We start from the raw sequence: 24,340 nt of genomic DNA, 5'->3' as shown, positions 1-24,340 counted from the left end.
GTCATTTGAGGTCACAGGGGTTACTTGAGGTCATTTGAGACCCTGCTTGGGGTTACTTTAGGTCATTTGAGGACCCCGATCGGGGTTACTTGAGGTCATTGGGGTCGTTCGAGGTCATTTGAGGCCCTGTTTGGGGTAACTTTAGGTCATAGGGGTTACTTGAGGTCATTTGAGGACCCCGATCGGGGTTACTTGAGGTCATTGGGGTCGTTCGAGGTCATTTGAGGCCCTGTTCAGGGTTACTTGAGGTCATTGGGGTCGTTCGAGGTCATTTGAGGCCCTGTTCAGGGTTACTTGAGGTCATAGGGGTTACTTTAGGTCATTTGAAGACCCCGATCGGGGTTACTTGAGGTCATTGGGGTCGTTCGAGGTCATTTGAGGCCCTGTTTGGGGTAACTTTAGGTCAAAGGGGTTACTTTAGGTCATTTGAGGACCCCGATCGGGGTTACTTGAGGTCATTGGGGTCGTTCGAGGTCATTTGAGGCCCTGTTTGGGGTTACTTGAGGTCACTGGGGTTACTTTAGGTCATTTGAGGACCCCAATCGTGGTTATTTGAGGTCATTGGGGTCGTTCGAGGTCATTTGAGGCCCTGTTCAGGGTTACTTGAGGTCATTGGGGTCGTTCGAGGTCATTTGAGGCCCTGTTCGGGGTAACTTTAGGTCATAGGGGTTACTTTAGGTCATTTGAGGACCCCGATCGGGGTTACTTGAGGTCATTGGGGTCGTTCGAGGTCATTTGAGGCCCTGTTTGGGGTTACTTGAGGTCACTGGGGTTACTTTAGGTCATTTGAGGACCCCAATCGTGGTTATTTGAGGTCATTGGGGTCGTTCGAGGTCATTTGAGGCCCTGTTTGGGGTTACTTTAGGTCATAGGGGTTACTTTAGGTCATTTGAGGCCCCAGTAATTGATCAAGGGCTCAGATGAGGGCACAGGAATTGATTCTTATGAGCTGGGGGGCAAAGGAGAAGGGACACTTTGGTGTCACCCATCATTTGCCCTCTGCCCTCTCAGGGTAGTGACAGGGGGTGGTTTTATTAGCTTTATTAATACTTTTTATTAATCAGCAGTGTTAGTTTATCAGTGTTTGTTATTTCCTGTGTGCATTAGTATCTACAGTATTGGTATTAGCTATTAATTAAACGATCAATAAATTCTAATAGTAAATTCTATTTACAATATTATTTTTTGAGAGCCAGTGCTATAATCACCTCTTGTAGCCTAAAACTAGGATTATTTATTATTATTATATTTTTATTATTATTAGAATGGACAGATTTATCAGCACTGCTAGCAATGAGTGTATTTTTAGCAGCCACAGGGGCATAAATGGATCCTGTTGGAGCCTCCATGGGATTGTGGAATTCCCTTCCCACCCTTCTGTCTGTGGGAACAAACTCCACCACTCAGCTTTCAATCCGTACTTTATTTTCACATATATAAAAAAAAAACCTTGCAAGTATCGGACAACCAAAAGGAAAAAAAAAAAAAAAGAGAAATAAAACTCCTGGAAATGTACACACAATCCAACAAAAATATATATATAAACCAAAGCTTTTGCTCGGACACCACGGGTAGCAGGTGGGGACATGGGGACAGCTCCCCTCGGTCAGGGCTGGGACAGCCAGGGGACGGAGCCTTGTGGCCAGCAGAGCTCAGAGGAGGAGGGTGAGAGGCAGGAGGGGCTGATCCCTCTGGGATGAGGCAGGGGAGGCTGGCACAGAAGCTCGTGGAAGGTTCTTGCCCTTCTCCTCTCCTCCCCGTGGGGCCAGAGGTGGCAGCGAAGCACAGAGAGGAGTTTGACCTGGGGCTGGCAATGGCTGAGCACAAAAAAACCCTGAGACGTCACTGACTGGCCCTGTCCAATGTCGAATTTAAGCCTGTGGGAGCTCTGGGTCCTGCTGTTGCAGCATCCCTACAATAAACCAAATTCAGAGGGGAGAGAGAGCCCTGCCCCTCGGCTCAGCACAGCTCCAAACCAGACACCCTCAAGCCTTTCTGGGATTGGCACCCCTTCCTTGCTCTGCCAGCTCCTCTCCTCCTGTGGGATCACAGCACTGCTGCGATAAACTGACCCAGGAACGGTCCAAAGACAAAGCAAAGCACTCAAACCCTCTTAGAAGCTGCCAGTACCTCTCTAACACACCCCCCTTCCCCTCCTCTCTCCTCCCACCTGCACCACTACAGCTAAGGTGCCTCAGACATCCCAAAAACTGAATTTCACCAGCCTCTCTGAGCAAGGTCAGGGTAAAAAGAATGGGTCACAACCTTCCCACAACGTGTGCAGAACAGATTACCTGAAAGAGCCTCACATCCTTCCACCAAGTGGGGATTAATGGGGTACAATTCTTCCTAATATTGCTGTGGCTTCTCTGGAGTAGTAAAGCGAGTCCAGCTTTGCTGCTAAGGCAACACCTGCGAGCCCAGGGCTGAGGTAATGGCCAGGTGAGTCAGGGAGGTGTCCCCAGCACGGTGACACTGGGCTGGTCTCTGGCCGTGCTCCCCAGGGGCTGGAGCAGGGGTGGGAGAAGGCAATCCAAGAGCAGGAAAGGTTTGAAGGAAGAAAGCACTTAGGAGGTTTCCTCTCTAGTTTCTCAGATCGATGTATTTCTCGCTCTTCAGTTCCACCAGAAGAGAAAGGGAGAGAGAAAACACATGGTTAGGGAGGAACACAAACCCAGCCCTCTGCTGCAGGGGTGGCAGTGGCACACACAGGGGGTTGGGGACAGCTGGGGCACCCCAGGGTGGCGCCCACCCCGAGGGGAGGGAGTGTGAGCTGTGCAGAGCCAGGCAGGGGCTCTCTCCTGGCCCAAGGCAAATAAAACCACAGTGGGCTCAGGGCTGCATCTTGTGGCTGGCAGGGACAGTGGGGCCCAGCAGTGACACTGTGAAAAGCTGCTCCACCCCAGGTGAGGGGAGCACACATGTCCCAAAAGACTCATCCCAAGATCTCTGGCTCAGAGGAATCATCCCTTCAGCCTCTGCTCTGACTTCTGGCCAGACATCTTTCTATTTTAGCTCCTTCTCCCCTGGGGAGCCTGGCTGCTGCTCCACGGAAGGAGGCAGAGCCAAGCAGGGCACTGCCACCAGCCGAGCTTTGTCACCTCCCCGAACTGTCCCTCCCCTCCCTCCCACGGCCCCCCCAGCGCTGCTGATGGATGATGGAGGCCCGTGCAGGGTGGGCAGCACCGGAGGAGGGGAGCAAAGCTTTACCTGGGTGCAGCCCCGGCCCCGAGCTGCGCCCGCAGCGGCCCCGGGCGGTGCCGAGCTCGGTCCTACCTGGTCAGCTGCTGCTCTCTTCTCGCCGTTGGCGCCCTGCAGGAGCCCCGCCTCTTCGGAAAGTTTATCTGACTTAACTTCAACTACAATCTTGTCTTTACGGGCCTCTGGCTTTGTGCTAGGGGAGGGAGGTGACAATTTTTGAGACGCGTTGGTGATACCCAGGAGGGCGCGTGGCTGGCCGAGCCCTGGGGCTCCTTCTCAGGGGACCAGAGCGCTGGGTCAAAGAGACTCCAGCTCACAGAAAGCTTTGGACTGCCCAGGGAGGGGGCCCTTGGCTGCTCTACCACTCTGCTGTCTCCTCCCTGCACGGCAGTGCCCTGTGGGAAGCTGGAAAAGCCGCCGAGCCCCCCGAGGCCGTGCTCCCGCCCAGGCAGGGAGAGCTGGAGCGGTGAGATGGGATGGGATGGGAAGCATGAGTGACATCAGGCACCCCCAGCCCCACAGGCCCCTGGGGGATAGGTGGCAGTGCTTACATGTCCTGCTTCCCAGCACGGCCACACGGGATCTTGCCTTTCTTGTGCAGGAAGTAGATGACAGCACCCAGCACAGCCACCACGAGGATGGCCACGATGATGGCCACGATGATCACCCCCTGGCTCTCTGCTGTTGACTTTTGATCTAAACAAAACAGGGAGCGGAAGAAATTAATGCCTGTCCCACTGTGACCCCCTCCAGCTTCCCTTCTGCGTCAGGAAAGGGCCCCTCCTCCCAAAAAAGCTCCAGTGCTTCCCCAGCTGCCCGCAGGATGCAGATTTCAGTACAGAAATGCTCTGCTGGGGCAGTTTCTGTAGGAACACCGAAATTCTGCTCTGGGCTGCCATGCCCCATGTGCCACGGGAAGGTGGATAACAGGAATTCCTGCATGGCACCAGGTCAATCCACTCTGCTTCCTTGCCCAGCAGGTTTGGGCTGCAAGAAGCTGCACTTGGTGGCCTCGCTGAGGACAAGCAGGCAGCTTTCCCCTGCTGGGACAGAGCCTCAGCCTCCTGCCTGGCTTGGCAGGGAGAGGAGCAGCAAGAGAAGCAGTGCAGAGCCAGCAGCCAAGCTCCCTCCCCAGGCTAGAGGTGAGCATAACTCATGTCCTGATGGACACCAGCAGCAGACTGACCTTTCCTGATGGAATCATCTGGAAGAGCAGGAAGGGAGGGAAAGACACCGAGCTCAGCCCCCCCAGGGCAGCACGGCGCAGCCGGTGCCTGGGCCGGGGGGGACTGACACTGCTGGGGGGCTCTAGGACAGAAAGCAGGGCCTGACACTCACCCACCACCAGCTGGATGTGCTTCTCACTGGCACCCAGCCTGTTGGACACCCGGCACATGGCTCCTGCCCGCAGCAGGTCGTGGCTCACCCGCACCGTCAGGTTGCTGGCGATGTGCTGGTTGTCCACGTACTCGTGAGCCTGGGCAGGGCAGGCAGGGCAGGGTTCAGTGCCTGGGCAGCCCCTCAGACATGCCAGGCTGGCCCCTCTGAGCTCTCACCGTGCCGTTGATGCTCCACTGGACCGTGGGCGGGGGGAAGGCGATGGCCTTGCAGGTCAGGTTGATCACCTCGTCGTGGCGCACGTACAGGGGGGAGCTGATGGCCACGATCCGCGGCTTCCCTGGGGGCAGGCAGGGGACATCAGCACCCAGGTACAGGGCAGGCAGGGGTCACCCAGCACCCACAGCTCCCAGGGAATGGGTGCTGGACAGGCAGGGGTCACTCTGCACCCACAGCTCCCAGGGAATGGGTGCTGGACAGACAGGGGTCACTCTGCACCCACAGCTCCCAGGGAAATGGGTGCTGGACAAGCAGGGGTCACTCTGTACCCAGGGGTCACCCAGCACCCACAGCTCACAGGGAAATGGGTGCTGGACAAGCAGGGGTCACTCTGCACCCAGGGGTCACTCTGCACCCAGGCCAGGTCTTACCCTCGACAGCCACGGACACCTTCTTGCTCTGCTCCAGCCCTGGCACGCTCGGGGCCATCACCTTGCAGCTGAAGGTGTTGGACTTTTCAAAGGTGAGGTTGCTCAGGAAGAGCTGATTCCCTTCCACCAGCTTCTTGCCCTGTTGGGAAGGAATGTCCCCAGCAATGAGCCCTCTGTGCCCATGTCCCAGAGGGGTTCAACCCTCCCACACACAGCAAGGGAGCCTGCAAGCACAGGACCTCCCTGCAGTCCTGGCCAGGAGGTGACAATATTGGGGTGGACAATGCAGGTCCATGAAAGAGGGAATCTTTCCCCTGGCATCTCAGGAGAGATGGAGAAAGATCCCAACTCTGCCTGATCTGCTGCAAAGTCCAGGCTGAGCCTGAGCACGACAGATCTGGGATGATAACTCACCTTGTCATCCCTCCACTGGTATTTCAGGCCCACAGGGCTGTGGGCATCGCAGCTCAGCGTCACACTGTCCCCTTCACGAAGAGTCGAGGACGGCTCCATCTTCACATGGACCCCTTCAATGTCTAGGAGAGGGATGGAGACCAGGGCAGGGTGAACAGGAGGGACAAAACACCCACCACGAGGTCCACAGGGTCCATTCCCCTCTCTCTTACAGTTCACAACAAGATCCACATCCTCCTCGATCTGTGACATATCATCCAGGTCCAGGGACTGGCACCTGTAGGTGCCATTGTTGGTCTTGTTCACATCGTGCAGCCTCAGGACCCCGCTGTCATCTGCCAGCGATGTCACATCCTGCCACTCATCCAGCTGCAGACAGTGGGCACAGAGCAGAGTCCTTAGCCCCACACAGGCCCCCTCCCACCCAACCACTGCGTCCCCCTCCCCAGGACCCTCCGGGCAGGGGACAAGGAGCAACCAGGAGATGTTTGCCAAGGGAGAGATGCCCTGGTCCCCTCCAGCCTCACGTTTTTCTTAAAGAAGCTGAAGACAGGTTGTGGGTTCCCATCAGCCTCGCAGACCAGTGTCACATTGTCCCCTTCCTTCACCAGCATCGACGACGGCATCACCTTCAGCTTCAAGTTCTCAGAGGGGTCTGGGTGCAGGGATGGGCAGAGTCAGAGCCCAGCCCCTCTGCAGGGTGCCAGCTCGGCCCCCCCGGCCCCAGACTCACAGAAGATGTTGACCTTGACCGGCTGCGAGTCCCGGGCCCGCTGCTGTGCCCCCTGCCAGTAGTGCACGGTGCAGTGGAATTGGGACTGGCGGTCCTGGCGCGTGACGAGCGCGTACAGCGTGCTGCTGACCGTGAACAGCCCGCTCGACTCGCGCGTCAGCGTCGACAGTATCGTCACCTCTGCGGGGACACGGCCACACGGGAGGGCTTGTCACAGACAGAGCTTATAAAAAAAATCTCTTCCGTTAGGATTTTTTTTCTCTTGGGAAGCTGAGGAGCTTCGGCTTCTCCATGTTTTGCTGCTTTGGAATGTGATCTGGAGAATTGTTTACCCAGCACGTGAAATTGTTTTTACTCGATGACCAATGACAGCCACCTGTGTCGAGGCTGTGAGCAGCCACAAGATTTTATTGTCATTCTTTTCTTTTCCTTGCTAGCTTTCTAATGAAAACTTTTATTCTTTCAGTATAGTTTCAATATATCATTTCCTTATAATACATATCACAAAATAATAAATCATAGAGTCAAGATTCTTGTCTCTTCCCTCATCCTAGGCCCCCTGTGAACACCACCACATTGGCTCCCTGGGGCTCTCTGGCTGCCAGCCAGCCCCCAGCCCCTCTGCCGAGCTGGTTGCCCATCCCCACCCGACTCACGGTTCTCCTGAGCATACAGCTGCTCCCCGTTCTTGTGCCACGTGATGTTGGGAGATGGGAAGCCGTTTTTGCTCACACACTTGGCAATCTGTGGTGGCAGAGACAGCCGTGAGCACAGGTCAGGGTTAGCAGGCAGCCTCCCAGTCCCCTGGGTGCAGCCTCTCCTCACCTCTGGGATTTTATTGCTGTGCACAGAGATGCCTCCGGAGTAGGGCTCAATCTCAGGGGTCGTGGGGACCTCTGGAAAGAGAAGCCACCCCACACATGTTAGGAGGGATGGGTCGGGATGGGATCCCCACCAGCCCCCAGAGCAGCTGCCCAGGGGTGCTGCCCTCCCGTGTCACTCACTGTAGACAATGAGCTCGGTGCTGTTCTCGCCCACGCCGTAGCTGCCAGCTCCGACCTGGCACATGAAGGTCTTGGGGTCCTGCAGTGTCACTGCACTGATGGACAGGGCCTTGTCCTCCCCCAGTGACAGACGCTTCTTGTAGTCCGTGTCGTCCTTCAGGACCCCGCTGGCCGTGACGTGGTACAGCCTCACCTGCTTGGTGCTGTGGTCCACCTGCAAGGTGAGGGGCCAGGCTGGGCTGGGCAGCCCGGCAGGAAGCCCTGGGCTGGTGACCACCCCAGCCCAGCAGCCAGAGCTGCTCTCCCAGGGCAGCACTCACGTAGAACCAGTCGATGTAGGTGTAGGAAGCATTCTCGGGGATGTAGAAGTTGCACTCGATCCTGGCTGTGCCTCCCACCTCCACTTCCACCACGGGTGGCATGGAGATCTCCAGCTTGCTGGCTGCAGCTGCAGGACAGAATTTGCTGTTAGGAGCAGGAAGAATGGGGAATAATGGGCTGTCCAAGCACAGCCTGTTCCCATCTCCATCCCCCAGAAGTTGTGGGGCAGAGCCGTGCCTCGTGCTCTACACACTGTGTGCAGCCCAGCAGGAGTGACAGCCAGGACCTCACTGCCACACTGCCTCCAGCATCCACACGGTGCCCACGGGCTCAGGCCAGCGATCCTGTACCCAAAGGGGGGACATGGCATGTTGTGCCCCCACCAGCTGTGTCCCCAGGACACCGTTGGGAGACAGCAGGTCCCCAGCCACCACGGCCTTGGCATTCCCAGGTCCCTCCACAAGCTCAGACCCTGCCAGCCCGGCAGGAACCCAGCAGTCAAAGCATGCATCCCTGCAGCATTCCCAAGGTTTCCCCTGGCTGCTGCTCTGCTCCCTGCCCAGCTCTGCCCACCCACGGCACAGGGCCCATCCCTGCACCCCACCTTCCTCCCAGCCCAGCCGCCCACAGCAGTAATGGAGCTGCTGGCCCTGCTCCAGGGAGGATGGGAAAGGTAATGGCTATTGATCCAGGACAGGGCACGGAGCAGCTTCCCAAGGGGTTGGGAGCAGAGCAGCCCCAGCTGGGCGGAGCAGAGACAAGGGTGGCACCACAGCAGGGCTGGGAGCGTGGCTGCCACCATCCCTGCCAAAGCAAAGGGGGGTCTGCACGCCCTGGGCTGGCACACGGCCCTGCAGAGGGGACAACAGCCTGTCCCCAAGCAACAGAGCCAGCCCAGGTATGGGAGCTGGGGACAAGAGGCTTGGAGGAAGCAGCTGTGTCAACATCTCCCTTGATAGCGCCCGCTCCGTAACAGCCACCGCTGGGGTGACTTCAAAGGGCAGCGCCGTGCCCACAAAATGCTCTTTGTTTGGAGTGGGTATGTGGTGGCACAAAGCCAAAACACAGCCAGGAGCCCTTGTGCCACAGCAAAGGCCCCGACTCGCAGGACCAGCCACCTCAGAACTCCCCAGCACACAGGGTTTGGCCCATCCCCTCAGCGTGTTACAGTTGGCACAGAGAGATGAGAAATCACGGCACAGCAAAGAAGGTGCTGGAAAACAGGTGAAAGTCCCGGAGATAAGCACGCAGCAGGGACAGGAAACTGGCTGAGAATACAAAGGAAAAGATAACTTTGCACAGGAGGCAGCTGCCCACCTGTACAGTCACAACCTGGCTGCAGGAGGGCACCTGCACAACTCAGCAAGCCTGGGGCTGGGGTGTGCGCCCGCTGACCCCACGCTGCCTCCCCTGAGCCCTGGCACTCTGGACTGCAGGCAGCCAGGCCTGACTTTGCCTCTCCATCATTTTCAGACCTTCAGCAAGGGCCCCAGGCAGAGCCAGCCCCTGGGAGAGCAGCCGGCCCTCCCCCTGACCCGCTCGGCATGAGAGCCCTCAACCAGGCAGCGGAGCAACCGAAACCATGAGCTCAGAGCTGGAGAATGGCTGGCATCTGGGGCTGGCATGAGGATCTCAACCCTCCCAGCCATCCACTGCCCTTGAGGAGGCTGACACGGTCGCTGCAGCCCCCACCCTGCCTGGAAGAAGGGCTCACTGCTCCCCACCTCCTCCAGGGCAGGCTGGAAGAGGGACACAAGGGGACACTCACAAAGTCCCCCACAACCCTGGCGACACAAGGCTCGCTTCTACAGCTCCAAGACCTTTTGCTATGTGCGTGGGCAGGCTAAAGAGGCACTGGGCACAGCCAGCCTGGCACAGCAGGCTCCGGGGACTTGGCGACCCTCCCTTGTGCCCAGCGCAGCTGCAGGTTCGGTGATGGAACCTGGGCACATCCATCAGCCACGCGTGGAGCAGCCCAGCTGCAGCACCGAGCTCCATCCAGCCCAAGTGCCTGGCACAGCTCCAGCCGGAGACCTCGAGATCTGGGGAGGGCTTCTGCAGGGAGCGAGCAGGGAAGGAAGGAGAGCCCCCGTGCCTTTTCCATCTGGCTGGCGGACAGCCGGCCCGCAGCCAGAGCTCCACAAGAACAAAGATTTGCTTTTAGAGCTGGGAAAGGGGGTGGGGAGCAGCACAGTCCCTCGCCAGCCTCCTGCAGAGCCGAGGTGTGCGGCGAGAAGGCGAGAAGTGCGGCTGCGTTGGCGGCACGCAGCCCCCGGCCCGGAGCAAGAGGAGAGAGAGGCACCGCAGGGCTCTGGAGCCGCACATGGGATGCCTGAGGTTTCCGAGGGTTTCTGTTCCCCTCTCAGGGAAACCAGCTGCGGCCAGATCCCGCCTGCTGCAGGCACAGCCACACATGCTACCCTCCTATTTCTTCAGAAAGCTGCACAGATCCACCAGCCAGGGTGCCCCAAAACAGCATCCACCACACCCTGTCTTCTTCTCAGAGAGAAGAAAGAGGGGGCAGAGTCCCAGCCCCGCAGGAAGCAGCACCACCAGCAGCGCCCAACACCTCCTCACACCAACAGCCTCCGCCCAGCCCGCACCCTGCCCGGGATGGGGACAGAGCCAGGGCTCTGCTGCAGCGGGGACCAGCACCTTGCACCCCAAAACAACCCCACCACCCTGTCAGGACGCTGTCATGTGCACCTGGAGAGGCAAAGCTCTCAACCCCACCCCGCAGCTGGGTGACAACATGCAGACACTTCTCTAACAGCCAGACCGCGGGGCACAAAGGGATGGGGTGGCTCAGGCAGCCCCGGGGTGGGCTCAGCCCCCCGTTCCAGCAGCGCTGGCTGGCCTGGAAATATCTTGGCCGTGGCCCCTTGTGCTTCTGGGAAGCATCAAGCCTTTCACGTGTCTGGGCTTCCAAATACACCGACGCCGCCAACCATTGAGAGACTCCTGGCTCGGCACATGGGCTGTGGGAAGGGGATCCCGGCACGGGACGGGGGTGGGAGCAGCCTGCTCTAGACTCCGCTCTGAGCCTGACTTTGGCTCCAACACCTCGGCCTGGGCAGGTTCCCAGCGCCGGGGCCACCTCCGCAGCTCAGCGGGGCCGGGAGCAGCCAGCGCACCGGGACCGCTCCCGGGCTCCCGGAGAGCGGAGGGCGGGATGCGGGGAGCGAGGCAGGGCAGGAAGCGCAGCCACCCCCCGAGGGTGAAAATGGACTGGAAAGTGGATAAAAAAAGAAAGGACGAAAAAAGCCAAGAGAAACACAGCGCTCAGGGGAAAACTCCTTAGAAGGAAAGGGGTGGATGCTTCCTAACAACAACCAGCTCACCCCGGTGCGCGCTGAACGCACGTGGGTCACCCCTCAACCTGCGCTGCGCTGGGGGGGCTGCAGAGGGGCCCCGAGAGCGGGACGGGGCACGCAGACCCGCCCCGCCGCGGATCGCGGGGCCGTCCGGGCGGGGACACACGCTGGGAAGGGCCGATCCCACCTGGGCTGCCCCGACCCCGCGATCCGAGCATTCCCGGAGCCGCGCCAGGCACCGCCCGAGGGGCGCAGCGCTCCCGGCTGCCGGCGCCGGCCCCGCCGCGGCTCTGCAGGGACACCCCTCCGGCTGCCACCTCGGGGAGCTGCACAGCGGCAAAGTGCAGCCCCGCACCCCCTCTGCAGCCCGGTGTCCCTCGGGGCAAAGGACATCCCCGCCAGGGCTCCGAGGGACGCCGCGCCCCGGGGCGCTCCGCAGGTGCGCGGGTCCGCCCGTCCCGCAGCGCCCGCCCGGCCCCGCAGCGCCCGGCCCTTCCCGCAGCCACTCACCGCAGCAGAGCAGGAGGCAGCAGCCCCAGCCCAGGGCGAGCCCCGCAGGCCGACGCCCCCCAGCCATGCCCGCCGCCGGCCGCCCGAGACTGAGCGGGGCCGCGGGCTGACGTCAGGCGGAGGAGGAGGAGAGGAGGAGGAGGAGGAGGAAGGCGCGGTGCCTGCCCACAGCCCGCAGCCGCTTATCACCCCCAGCAGCAGCCGGGCGGGCGCCGTAGCCTCCCAGCCCCGCAGCGCGATATCCGGCCCCGCACGGCCGCGGGCAGCGCTCGGGCCGGCCCCCAGCCCAGCCCAGCCCAGCCCAGCCCAGCCCGGCTCGGCTCGGCCCGGCCCGGCCCAGGCCCCGCCCCGCTCGGACCTGCCCCAGCTGCGCCGGAGGGGCTCGCAGACCTGCCAGCTCCTGCCTGTCCGGGCGTGCACGGGCTGAGCAGGCAGACAGCCGGGCGCTGGAGGTGGAATCGCTCACAGACCCAGAGAAGGGGGCTGAGGCGTGGGATGTGTTTTTCAGAGTGTTTGTGGAATGCCGGCGACGCGACAGTCCCTGAGGGTCCGATGAGCAGGTAGCAGCGGCGATAATCAGAAGTGACCTACTGCCCTGCTCAGCCCCAGCCCCACACTGCCCTAAAGCCCGGCCACAGCCGGGGGATCACCTTTGAACACACGCCAAACAAGGGCAGGCTCAAAACAGGGAGGCAAAACACTGTTTGTCATTGTCTGGGCTCCAAAGGACACCTGGGGGCCGTTTGGGCTGGGGGGGATGGAGCAGACTCGTGTCCAGGAGGGTCACCAGGGTCTGCAGGGTTCGCACCCCAGCCCCTGCTGAGCCTCGGTGTCCCCCAGCCCCGCTGGGAGCCCCGTCCTGTCCCCGAGGCGGGGCCCCAGGGCATCCCAGCGATCCGCGGCCCGAGCCCCCGCGCAGCTGTTGCTGAATGGGGCGGCTGTGGAGAAGCTGTTCCCCGCGGTGGCCGGGGCAGCAGCCTGGCCAGGGGCCGGCCCGGGGGCGGGGGTGTTCGCCGAGCCGCACAAGGCTCCCATTATCCAGGGGTAATCACCCAGCCCGGCACAGCCCGGCCCCTCCGGCAGCCCGGGGCAGAGCCGGGAGGAGCACGACAAACCCCGCCAGGTGCTGCGAGCTGCCCGCAGCCAGCCACGCAGCACACCCGGCCCCAGCGCCCCTGCCCTGTCACAGCCTGGCTCCGTGCCTCAGTTTCTCCGGGTCAGTCAGAGCCAGGGGGGCTGTTGGAGGACAAAGGTTTTCTTCACCTTCAAAGCCGATTCGCTTCCCCATTCACAGGACAGCCGAAACTCACTGATTCAGACTCATCACACATGGGGACAGACCCAGGGCTGTGACAGTGCCCTCCTCCCGCTCTCAGCCCAGACGCTCTGAACTTTTGCACATCCTTTTCTCTCCTCTACTTGCTTTCCCTGCAGCATTCCCGTCCCCCGGCAGCAGGGGCTGCATCCCTCCGACCCGCCCTGAGCCGCTCCTGGGCTGGGCTGCAGGTTCCCCCGAGGCACAGCATTCCTCCTGGGAATGCCCAGACCCCTCTCCCACCGCCAGCCCCCTGGGCTGGCCCCCAGCCCCGGCTGGTGCCATGCAGCGGCCCTTCCCATGCCCTCCTCCTCCTCCTCCTCCTCCTCCTCCTCTGCATGGCTGACCAGCACCCCCCACAAGACTTTCCCAGCCAAACACACTCAGTGATTCATCGGAAATGATTAAGTTTTTTCCCCAGGAGATCAGTTGCTTAAAATGGCAATGCTGGGCAGCGATAAGGCTGAGAGCCCTCGTGCTGCTGCTGGTCAGGGGAGGCCTCCTCCCTTTGCTGGGAAGAACAAGTGCAAGGGAGCTGTGCCATCATCCACGGGATGCTCAGGAGCTGCTCTCCAGCCTCACAGCCTCAGTTTTGGGATGCTCTCACACCTCATGGCAGGAGCTCCCTGTCTGTGGGGTGGAAATCCACCCCGAGTGGGTACCCCGGGCTCAGGGACTCCCTGACAATGTTCTCACTCTTCCCCTCCCTCCAAAGGGCAGGATGCAGCACCGGAGGAGCCTCAGGCTCTGCTGTCCTTGGAGCAGGAAAAGGGATTTTCCACTTGGCACAAAGCACCCCTCAAATGCCACCCCTCAAATGCCACCCTGAGAAGGAAGGAGGCCCACGGGAAAGCATCCACCAAAGTCAAACAAACAAAGCGGGAGAACTCGGCTGACACGCCCCTGGTGCATTTTGTTCTGGGGCTAACTTTTATTCCGCGTTAAAAATAAAGCAGAACGTTGCTAAGAAAACCTCTGCAGAAAATTCCCAGCAGTTGGAAAGGGCACTGCCACTCCCTGGGGAAAACAAGCTGAGGAGCATGCCACTCTCAGGCAGCCCCCTGCTCTCACTGCATGGCTCTGCCTCCAGCTGGTCGGGCTGCAGCCTGCTTAACTTTGAAGAAAACTCATGCTTTCCCCCCCCCAACAAATGCATAATTCTGGGGAGGAGGGGCAGCATGTTCAAGGCATGAACAGATGGCATGAAATCACCCCGCCACGCTGTGTGTGGCACCCGGCGGGCTCGGGGACTCTGCGTGGGGAGCGTGGCAGGCTGGCCACCTTCATCTTCCCTCCCTGCTGCCTGATCTCACGCCTCCTTGTTTATCTGCTCACTTAATGGATTTGGCTGCAGTCCCCACTCACAGTGATGCACGCACACCGTGGATGAGGCTCCTGTGTCGCAGTCCCACGCACACAGCTGGGGTGGGAAAGCCAGGGAGCAGAGGTCTGGCCCCACCTGAGGCACAAAGCAGCTCCCACAGCTCCTGCTCCCTGGCACTGGAGGGATTTTGGTGGCTGGGCCCTCGCAGCTCCCAGCACTCTCCTCCTCCATCCCTCCTGCCACCTCTCAGACGAGGCTGTGCCTGGGCAGGCAGCTCTGCCCCTGGCAGAGGTGAGGCTTTGCCAGTCCCTGGCACAGCTGCTGGAAATCTGGGATCCACAGGAACCTGCCCAGGGCAGGGCTGATTTCCCGGCCTTATCTGAGCATCGCAGGTTTCGGGAATGATCTGGAAGTGTGCAATTGCATTTGCCTCCTCCTCTGGCTCCTGCTGGGCCTGGCTCTCTGCAGCCAGAGGGGAGTGATGGCCAGCACAGAGCCAGGCCTGGGGCTGTGCATCCCAGCACACACCACAGCCCCTTCCACCTTTTCCTGCCCTCCCAGACAGATCCCTGCTGATGTGGGGACCTTGGGATGCTGCCAGAGGGAGCTGGCCCAGCGTGGGCTGTGCCTGTCCTGACATGCAGCTCGTGTGTCCCAGGTGGGACGGGGGCCCTGTGCCTCCCCCGAGCCCTGCAGCCAAGCCCAGAGAAGCTGGGGTGGGCTCTGGGGGGTGCTTGGGGTGCTCTGTGCCAGCTGCCCCCAGTGAACCCTCCCCAGTGCCCATGGGCTGGGGGCTGGCCTGGCTCCCTGCAGGTCTCCAGGGTGGATGGAGGGCAGCTGTGCAGAGTGGAAGCCTCTGGCTGTGTCCAGCCAGGCCTGCACCTCTTCACACAACACTGTCAGGGCCAGCAGGGGCCCCTCTCCCCGGGGAAGGGATGGGAGGCAGGCCAGCACCGAGCGTTCTGCTCAGGAGCTCCGACTGCTCCCCTGGCCCTGCTCCCCTGGCCCTCGAGGCACCTTCTGCCAGTCCCTGCTGCATTTTGGGGGGCTCTGGGGCTTACACTGGGCTTTGCACTCTGGGCTGAGTACAGAAACCCTCCTGGGCTGTCCAGCCTTTGGTTCTCTGCTCCCTGGGTGCCATGTGGTCACTTTGGGGCACCCCTGTCCCATCCCTGTTCACCTCTAGGAGCCCTCTTCGAGTTCTGCGTCCTCCAGCTGAGGAAAAAGCCTCCTTCCAGCCCCCTTCCTCGGCTTGGCTCCCAGCGGCTCCTTTGTGTCTCCTCTCTCCTTCCTCTCCTCTTGTGCAGGGCCTTTCTGAGGGGATTATTAACCATGGCTACGGGGCCTTTGTTCAGGAGGGGCCAGAGCGGGAGCCTGGAGGAGCCGGGAGGGTGGAGAGAGGAAGGACAGGAGCGGAAGAGGGGAAGGAAGGTGGGGGGGGGGAAAGGAAGGTGACATCTGGATGTCTGTCACAAGGGAGAGCGATTTTTGGAGCAGCTGTGCGGGGGTGGCCGGGGCTTGGCGGATGCAGGGCAGTGGCAAAGCCCCAAGAAGGAGCTGAGCTGGCAAGGGTCACCCAGCCCAGTGCAGAGAGCTCAGCATCCTGCCCTGGTGATGGTGCTGCTGACAGAGGACACAAGCAGCACCCCGGGGCTCCAGGACTGGCTTTGAGGACTGGTTTGTGGCTCACAGGGGTGGCAGGGAAGGCTGTGGAGCTTCCCTTGCTCCCTGCCTCAGGAGCTGTGTGCGGGGTGGATGGACAAGGACAGCTGGAGCACGCCTGAGAGAACCTTATCCAGCTGAGAGCCACTGCCAAGGCATGGGGAGAAGGAGCCCTCTGCCCAGGGCTCTCCCTGGACATCCTGGGGGTGCAGGAGCCCCAGGGCCCCGAGCAGGTGCAGCCCTGGGACAGGGTGTGACAGCCACGTCCTGCCCCGGCTCACACGCCTTCAGCTGGGCTGGTCACGTCCGTGTCCCAGGCTGCTCTCCCAGCCTGGGAGCACTGCGGGCACGGAGCAAGGGGCAGGATTTGGGGATGGGCACTGATGGGGCGGCCGGGGGAAGCCAGGAGCTATTTATAAACCGTCCTTTTCCTTGGGAGCATTTCCGAGTGCATCTCCCCCAGCGCACCCGGCCGGAAAATGGCCCCATTGTGCTGGCGCCGGCCGGGACTGGGCTGGGCACTCACCCACACAATGGGGCAGAGGATGGGTCCAGGGCTGGGCACTCACCCACACAATGGGGCAGAGGATGGGTCCAGGGCTGGGCACTCACCCACACAATGGGGCAGAGGATGGGTCCAGAGCTGGGCACTCACCCACACAATGGGGCAGAGGATGGGTCCGGGGCTGGGCACTCACCCACACAATGGGGCAGAGGATGGGTCCAGGGCTGGGCACTCACCCACACAATGGGGCAGAGGATGGGTCCGGGGCTGGGCACTCACCCACACAACAGGGCAGAGGATGGGTCCAGGGCTGGGCACTCACCCACACAACAGGGCAGAGGATGGGTCCAGGGCTGGGCACTCACCCACACAACTGAGAGATGATGGGTCCGCTGTGGGGTCTGGCTGTGGCTGCCCAGGGGACAGCGAGGGGTCCTGGCCACGCTCATCCAGCACTTGCCAGCACCACGGCTGCCCAGTGGAGCAGGCAGGAGGAGCAGCCCTGCCCTGTGCTCCCTGTCACCAGGCTTTTCCTGCTCCCTGCTGCCAAGAAGGGAGGAGAAGCCAGGATGGGGACTCAGCATCACTCCCTGGGCTTGTCTGCAGGGATCTCTTCCTCCTGGCTGTGTCTGCAGGGCTCCCCCGGGACAGCTCATTAGGATCATCTGCAAGAAAACCTCATGAGCAATTAGCCCCGGGCTAAAGGCCCAGCTTTGGGGGAGCCCCTCTTGCAGGGGATCCCTTTGGAGGCCTTTTGGAAGGTTCCCTGTGGAGAGGGGTGGGGGCAACTGGGGGCTGACTGGGACAAGGCAGCAAGCAGGGCACAGTCCCACCAGGGCCCTGGGGAACGGTGGGGCTGGGCTGGCCAAAGAGGAATTTCTTCTTGCAGGACTTTCCCATGGAAGACGACTTGCCTTTCCCAGGGCTGTCTGGCCAGGCTCCAGGAGGAGATAGATATCCGAGCTCCCATCGTGGGGAGACACAGAGCCCTCCAGAAACACGGTGAGCAGCCCTCGTGCTCCTGCTCTGGCACAGGGCTGCAGGGCGAGCAAAGGCGGAGAAGGCTGTGGCTGCTGGGGACAGGGCTGGGCTCCCTGCAGCTCCAGATCCTTCCTGAGGGCTCTCCCCAGCAGCCTCGGGGTGTTCCCTGCCCGCGGGGTTCATGCCGTGGGGGATCCTTCAGCTGCCCCTCCAAGGCCAGAGGAAGAGTGAGCCACAGCATCCTGGAGCGGAGCCCGAGAGGGGCCGGGGGATTTTCCGGAGCGGATGCAGCGAAATGAGCCATTGTTCCCGCCTGGGCTGCGAGCACGGGGCTGCAGGAGCCCGCCCCGGGCTGCGAGCGCTGGGCAGGGCTGGCCTGGGGGGACCCGAGGTGAGGCAGGACCGTGCTGCCTGCCCCAGCCTCTCGGGGCTGCCACCCGCCCTGCATCTGCAGGGGAGGGCACCCTGGGCATGGTCCCCGCTGCTCAGACAGCTGGGAGCACACTGGGAGCGCTGGGAGCACTGGAGTGATGCCAGCAGGACCCACACTCCAGAAATTCTCTCGGGATGTGCCCAAGGAGCAAGGGAGGCAGGGCGAGATGCTGGGGCTGGGGAATCCCCCCAGGCACGCTGGGCTCCAGAGCATCCCTCAAGCCCTGGGACACGCAGCCCTGGAGTTGTTCCCTGTCTCCCTCTGCTTCCAGATTAACCCAGAAGGGCTCGGGGCTCGGGCTGGGGCAGCCCTGGAGCTGGCGTCCCCTGGCTGCTGTTTTTCTGGAATGCGGGGTGAGCTCAGCGATGGAGCCGTGATGCAGCAGCCCCGGGGCTGGGCTCGGTGCCAGCTCTGCCGGTGCTGCACAGCAGCCCCCGGGCAGGGCAGGGCTGCGGGAGCCACACTCGTGCCAGGCTCTGAGCAATCAGGGTGGCTCTGGGGGCCCCCGATGGCAGCAGAGCTCTGTGCCCAGTGAGGATGAGGAGGGGAGGGAGCTCACAAGGGGGGTGCACCCCGTGTGCTGCCAGCAGCTCCACGGGCACAGCCAGGAGTGCATCCCAGACCTCCAGCGAGTGCACCAACAGCCGGGGACTGTCCTTGAGAGGAGGGGTCTCACCCCCAGCCTGGCTGCCAGGCACCTCGGTGGGGAGCTCTGTGTCCCCGCAGAGCCCTGGGAAGGGATTCCATCCAAAGCCCCACTCTGCTCCAGCCGAATCAGTCCCAGCCTGATCTGCTACCAGGTGTTCCCAGCCCCCTATGCCCCTCTCCTGTAGGTCTGGACGCCCTGGGGCTGGACATCCTACCGGAATGAGAGAGGGCAGAGCTCCCCTGCATCCCACGGAGCACGGAGAAGCCCTGCTCTGGAGCCACGACCTCTGAACGCTGCAGCCGCTGCCCCCCCAGCCCGGCGGTGGGAGCCCACCAGGGTGCCCCGGGCACGGCAGGGCACGGGCGGGCACCGGGAGTGGGGAGGGCGAGGCAGGTGCACAGCCGGAGGCAGGGAATGAGCGGAGCACGCCCAGCCCTTGGCTCGGCTCTCTTTTCCCTTCTCCTGTTTGGGAGAGCGATGAGAAATCCAAACATTACCATAAATGCTGAAAGCATCCTGACTCCGTCACTGGCGCGCGCTCCCTGGGGATGCAGGCACCGCTGCCTCGGAGCCACAGCGACAGCGCTGGGGCCAGACAGCACGACAGAGCCCAGGCACGGACAGACAGACACGGATGTGCCACCCCAGCCCCTGCCCCTTCCCTGCTCAGGGAGCCACCTGCAGGAAGGTGACCCCAGCTCTCTCGGGGCTGCTGCCTCGCTGCCCGGGGCGTGGTGCTTCCCTCCTTGGCCCCACGCTGGCCGGAGCCTCCTGGGCTGCACGTGGCTTTCCCGTGGGTCATCAGGCACTGCACTCACCCTCTCCTTCCTTAAAAAGCCTTGGGCTTCAGGCCTGGATTTTCCTGAACTTGTCATCACCTTCAGGGCAGCAGGGCTGGACCATCCCCTGGGGCACAGCAGAGCCAAGGCTTTGACAGCCCCACGCCCTGGCTGGGGTCCAGCAGGGAGGGCAGGACCTGCTCCAGGGCTGTAGCCTTGGTCTGAGCCATGGCCGTGGCTTTATGCTCAAACCTCCTGCAGGAAACTGCTTGGCCGGGTGACCCTGGGCTGACTCTGTCCCACACAGGCCCAGGGGATCCTGCTGGCAAGTGCAGACCTTCCCTGTGCCAGGGCTCAGGCTGGCACAAACCCCTCTCATGCATGGCCACTGTGGGCGGTGTGTTCCCCCTGTGCTGTTTGGAACCAGGGGGAGGGGGCTGGTTTCAAGCCCTGCCCATCCTGTGCACTGTGCCTGCTCTGTCCTGGCTCCTGAACCCCACCCCATCACTCCATCCCTTGTGCAAGCTCCCTCTTCAGCTCTCCTGGAGCTCCTTTAGGTACTGGAAGGGTCTCCAAGGTCTCCTCCTCCTTCTCTTCTCCAAGCTGGACACCCCCAGCTCTCCCAGCCTGTCTCCAGAGGAGAGCTGCTGCATCCCCTGAGCATCCCTGTGCCCCCCTCTGGGACTGGTGGGACAAGGGGGAATGGCTTCCCACTAACAGGGGGCAGGGTTACACGAGATATTGGGAAGAAATTCCTCCCTTTGAGCATGGGGAGGCTCTGGCACAGGTTGCCCAGGGAAGCTGTGGCTGCCCCATCCCTGGGAGTGTCCAAGGCCAGATTGGACTGGGCTTGGATCAATCCAGGATATTGGAAAGTGCCCCTGGGCCATCAGTTTTTCCTCCTTATGTAGTGATCGGGCAGATCCACTTCCACAAAGAGATCAGGAATTGCATGGGCAGTCTTCATTCTGCAGTTAAAACACTGCAAAAACCGATCTGGCTCGCGGAGAAGCGAACGGTCCGGGCTAACGGGCGCTGCTGGCCCTTTAAATTACCGCAGTGGGCGTGGCCTCTGCTGGAAGCCGCGCCCCCGCCGCGCCCCCGCCGCATCCTGCGAACCGACCAATGAGCGGCGAGTCCGGGCGGAGCCCTCGCCGCTGATTGGCCGCGCCCCGCACGGCGGCGAGTGCCAAGATGGCTGCGCCCATGGCGGAGGGGGCCCGCGGCTGAGCTGCCGTACGGCCCCGCGGGGACCATGGACGTGCTGTTCGCGCTGCTCCGCGGGCTGCGCCTGCTGCTCGACCTGCTGCTGCTGGTGCTCGACCTCAACTTCTTCCTGGTGTCCTCGCTGGTGTCCGCGCTGCTGTGGCTGCTGGCCGCGGCCTCCAGCCTGCCCGCGGCCGCGGCCGCCGCGGCGGTGGCGTGCTGGGATGCGCTGGTGCTGGTGCGCGGCTGCTGCGGGGCCATGGAGGGCATGCGGGCGGCCGGGCACCTGCTGTCGCACCTGGCGTCGCACCTGGCGCTGCGGGGCCGGGAGCTGGCGCAGCGCGGGCTGGGCGCCGTGCTGGGCTGCGGGCAGGCGCTGGGCCGGCAGCTGTGCGAGGCGCTGGCCATCGGCACCAGCCTGCTGATGTACCTGGTCAACAGCCTGGTGAACGTGTGCCTCATCGGCACGCAGAACCTCTTCACGCTGCTCGCCGCCCTCTGGGACTCGCTGGCCGGGCCCGTCGTTAGGGTGGCCGAGCTGCTGGCCGCCTTCCTGGCGCACGTGTCCAGCGGTGCCATCGCCGTGTCCATCCTGCTGTGGTCGCCCTGCCAGATGGCCTTCGAGCTGCTCTGCTCGGCCACCGAGCTCTTCATCAGCGTCTTCTTTGTCAATGTCTACGGCCTGGGCTTGCTCCTGCTCATCGTGGTGGTCAGCGCCTTCGCGTTCAACCCCGGGCTGCTGTGGACGCTGACGGGATACCTGCTGGGCTACTTGCACACGCTGCCCTCCTTGCGCCGCCTGCAGAGGGACGTCTGGCGGCTCTACCAGGTGGCCGTGCTGAGCCTGGGAGTGGCCGTGACCTCCCAGCCCTGGCGCAGGCTGGTGGACTGGATCCAGCAGGTGACCAACTGGAGCCAGGGAGGCAGGATGGTGAACCAGGGCAGTGACCAGCGACGCGCCGTGGGTGCCCCCAGAGCCCCGGCCGCCGACAGGGTGACCCTGGGCCAGCTGCTGGCCGAGCTGGAGGAGCAGCTGGATGCAGAGCAGGGGCCGCAGCCACGGCCTGCTCTGAGCCGTGCTGGGGCAGGGCAGCGTCCCCAGACATCCAGGGAGGAGCCGGGCACGTCCTGGTGGAAAGCCCCGAGGAAGCAGCGGCTGAACGCCGCAGCCGGGAACGCTGAGGGAGCGCCCGACGACGACCCCTGGGTGCTGCTGAAAGAGCAAGAGGAGCGTAAGAAATGTGTCATCTGCCAGGACCAGACCAAGACAGTCCTGCTGCTGCCCTGCAGGCACCTGTGCCTGTGCCAGGAGTGCACAGAGGTGCTCCTGCAGCAGGACATCTACCAGCGCAACTGCCCCCTGTGCCGCCAGGTGATCCTGCAGACCCTCAACGTGTACCTGTGAGCCCACGGGGGGCTTGGGCTGTTTTCCCAGGAGGTCAAGGGCACCCCTGTCTGCACTTCCCAGGGCTGCCTTGAGCAGCTTCCAAAGAACTGTGGATGGTGCTGGAAGGGCAGGACGCTGTGGGGTGTCTGCTGGTCACGTTTGCTGCCTAACTAGGTTGTAGCTCTTGCTAGCAAGCACAATACTGATCTCTGCAGCAGGCTGGAAGAGTTACCTGGTTTTTTGTTGACAACCTTTGCTGTTTCAGGGCCTTGAGCCTGCAGCCTAAGATCCAAAGCAGAGCACAGAAAATTGCTCTTGTCCCTCCTAGCCAAAGCTGATGGAAGGTTACAGGCTGTGCCCTCCCGGCAATCACAGGGGCTGGTGCAAGGCAAGGGAGGTTTTTTTCCCAAGGTCTCACTAGAAAATTACCTGGCAGGCTGCATCCAGGCCTGGAGGAGCTCCATGGGAAAAGGGAGGAGTGCCCTGTTTGCAAGGCCCAGGGAGAGCCAGGAGCACACTCGAGATTTTTAGTGTTTGCTGAACCTGGCTCTCAGCTGGAGAACAGGCTTTTTGGGGTACTTCAAAACCCCAGGGCTTTGCTTTTTGAAGGATCTCTCTTGCCAGGACAGCGTGGAGCTGTGATGGACTCGGGCTCCCTGCAGAGCTCAGTGCTGCTGCTGCTTCCACGCATCACCTATGCAAGACTAGCAAGCACACGTCAGGTTACCTGCACGGGGAGGCTGCAGGGATCACTCCTTCTGCAGGGCTGGTGGTGCTGCCTGGGGAGCTGAGGAGTGACCCCCCAGCCAGTGCTCCCAGCCCTGGCAGCAGCAGCAGCAGCAGCAGCCCAGATTTGAGCCAAGGCTGCAGAATCCTCTCCAAAACCCACACATTTGCAGGCTAAGAGTGCCATGGAGCAGGGAGGGTCACTCCAGAGCTTGCTGGCTCCTTCCCAGGCTGGGCTGGCTAGAGGGAGGAACTCTTTGGGAGAAGAGGGAGCACCCCAGAACTCCTGGGAGCTCACAGACATTCCAGCTCCAGGCACAGTTTCTGCACATCCATGCTGTGGATCTGCAGTTGTGTGCGTGGAGCAGCACCAGGACCACGGATACCTTGGGTTAGGGCAGGGCTGTACCTTTGTTTTGTCTTGTTGTCTGTCACCAATGTAACTACTTCCATTCAGAAGTGTCCCCTGGAGTCCAAGGAGTGCATCCCATCCTGGCTGGGGCAGGCCTGAGATGGCTCACCCCAGCTTGGGCAACCAGCACCATTCCAAGAAATTGCTGGGCTGCAAGAGAGCCTTGCATTAAAAAGCTTTTCCTTTCCCAGCTGCTTGCCTGAGGTCAGCCACACGCCACAGCCAGTTTTGGCTGGAGCCAGACCGGAGAGAGTCTTGACTCTGGACTGGAAGCCAAGAGCCTGAGGGCAGCTGGCATGCTTCTCCTTCTATTTTCCTTCTTGATTAGCAATTTAAGCCAAAACAGAGGCAGCAGAGAGGCCAGGCTGTGCTGGGAGATGCCTCTGAGCTGTAAAGCTGAGCTCTAGCAAGGAACTATCTTCTTGCTGAGTGGCTTTGCTCAGAAAGGCACTGCCAGGGCTGGTTGCTCCCACCTTTCCTGGGAGCTGGGAGGATTCCTGGCCAGGCCAGGCTCCTGAGCACTGGTGGGTGTTAGAAGGGCTCTCAGCTGCTTCCACTCCACTCCACAGAGATGCAAAGCTCCCCATTGCTCAAGCTCTTGTCCCTGCGCCTCCTCACACACCTCCCTCGTTCAGCTGGCTCTCTCCAGCCACCAACACTTGGGAGCAGCCAAAGCCTCCCCAGAGGAGTGTGAACCCAGGCTCTGGCTTGTCCCAGGCACTTGCAGGGGAGTCAGGGACCTGCAGCTGGAGTCCCTCAGGAGTGGGATTGTGGCCACAGGCAGCAGCATTCCCTTGGGACCAGCTCATGGATCAGGGGGTGCAATATTCCCTACATGAGTTACAGGCTGGGGGGGAAAGGACACCTCCCCAAAAGTGCAGTTTGTTCCCTTAACCCCTTTTTTTATTATTATTATTATTATAGCAGTCACGCTTGTTTGTTTAGGGCCTGTTTGCTGTTTATAAGAGAAGGCTTTGCCTTAAGTTTAACTCTTTGCACTATGGACTAGATACTGAGCAGATTAAAATCTCCTTTACCAAAAGCTGGGCTCTGCCTCATTCTTGGGAAGGGTTTTTTGGAGAAAAATGTGTGTTTGTGTCTCCTTTATCCATCCCTGGGCTCCCATCACTCCCCACAAAGGGTCAACGTCACCTGCGGGCTCGGGGGTGTTTGCCCCCAGAAAAGCAGTGCTGTGGGATACCCTGGAGCCAGGGAAAATCCAGCACCCAGGAGATGAATTCACACCCAAACCCACTCTGGGTGGGCTTCTCAGAGCTGGCAGCCCCCAGCTCCTGCTCTGCCAACCCACAGCAAGAGGAGATGGTTGTGAATACACCTCACCAGGGGACAGGGAGGAGGGGCTGGGGTCTCCCAGCGTGTTCCAGGCTGGCAGGAAGGTGCTGGGACATGTCCATTCCTGTTCCTGCACGTATCTGATGCCTCAGACTGTCCCTGGGATGGAGGCAGCAGTTGCAT

At 61.5% G+C, this 24,340-nt stretch overlaps 2 protein-coding genes across 3 annotated transcripts; one reads left to right on the top strand and one right to left on the bottom strand.

The window, feature by feature from the left end:
* Positions 1–1,403: 1,403 nt before the first annotated feature.
* On the bottom strand, positions 1,404–11,741 carry MCAM (melanoma cell adhesion molecule). 2 transcript variants are annotated; one of them, XM_059867081.1, is made up of 15 exons: positions 11,486–11,740; positions 7,661–7,788; positions 7,341–7,554; positions 7,162–7,232; positions 6,993–7,080; positions 6,337–6,516; positions 6,131–6,258; positions 5,816–5,972; positions 5,604–5,725; positions 5,190–5,328; positions 4,758–4,879; positions 4,540–4,678; positions 3,753–3,897; positions 3,277–3,394; positions 1,404–2,613 (listed from the first exon to the last, which is right to left on the bottom strand). In XM_059867081.1, exons 1-15 carry the CDS (start codon positions 11,550–11,552, stop codon positions 2,584–2,586), a joined length of 1,848 nt encoding a protein of 615 aa, XP_059723064.1. In that variant the 5' UTR covers positions 11,553–11,740; the 3' UTR covers positions 1,404–2,583. The 2 variants fall into 2 exon arrangements, with proteins under 2 accessions (XP_059723064.1, XP_059723065.1); XM_059867082.1 differs by lacking the exon at positions 3,277–3,394 and having other exon boundaries at positions 11,486–11,741.
* An 8,568-nt stretch (positions 11,742–20,309) lies between these two features.
* RNF26 (ring finger protein 26) lies at positions 20,310–23,906 on the top strand. Its single transcript, XM_059867139.1, has one exon. The coding sequence runs from the start codon at positions 20,389–20,391 to the stop codon at positions 21,742–21,744; it is 1,356 nt and encodes a 451-aa protein (XP_059723122.1). The 5' UTR covers positions 20,310–20,388; the 3' UTR covers positions 21,745–23,906.
* The last annotated feature ends 434 nt before the right edge of the window (positions 23,907–24,340 follow it).

This window comes from Haemorhous mexicanus, chromosome 24, assembly GCF_027477595.1.
Source record: "Haemorhous mexicanus isolate bHaeMex1 chromosome 24, bHaeMex1.pri, whole genome shotgun sequence".
In the NCBI taxonomy this organism is placed as follows: domain Eukaryota; kingdom Metazoa; phylum Chordata; class Aves; order Passeriformes; family Fringillidae; genus Haemorhous; species Haemorhous mexicanus.
The sequence above is the reverse complement of the archived record's forward strand: the minus strand, read 5'-3'. Positions and strand labels throughout refer to the sequence as shown.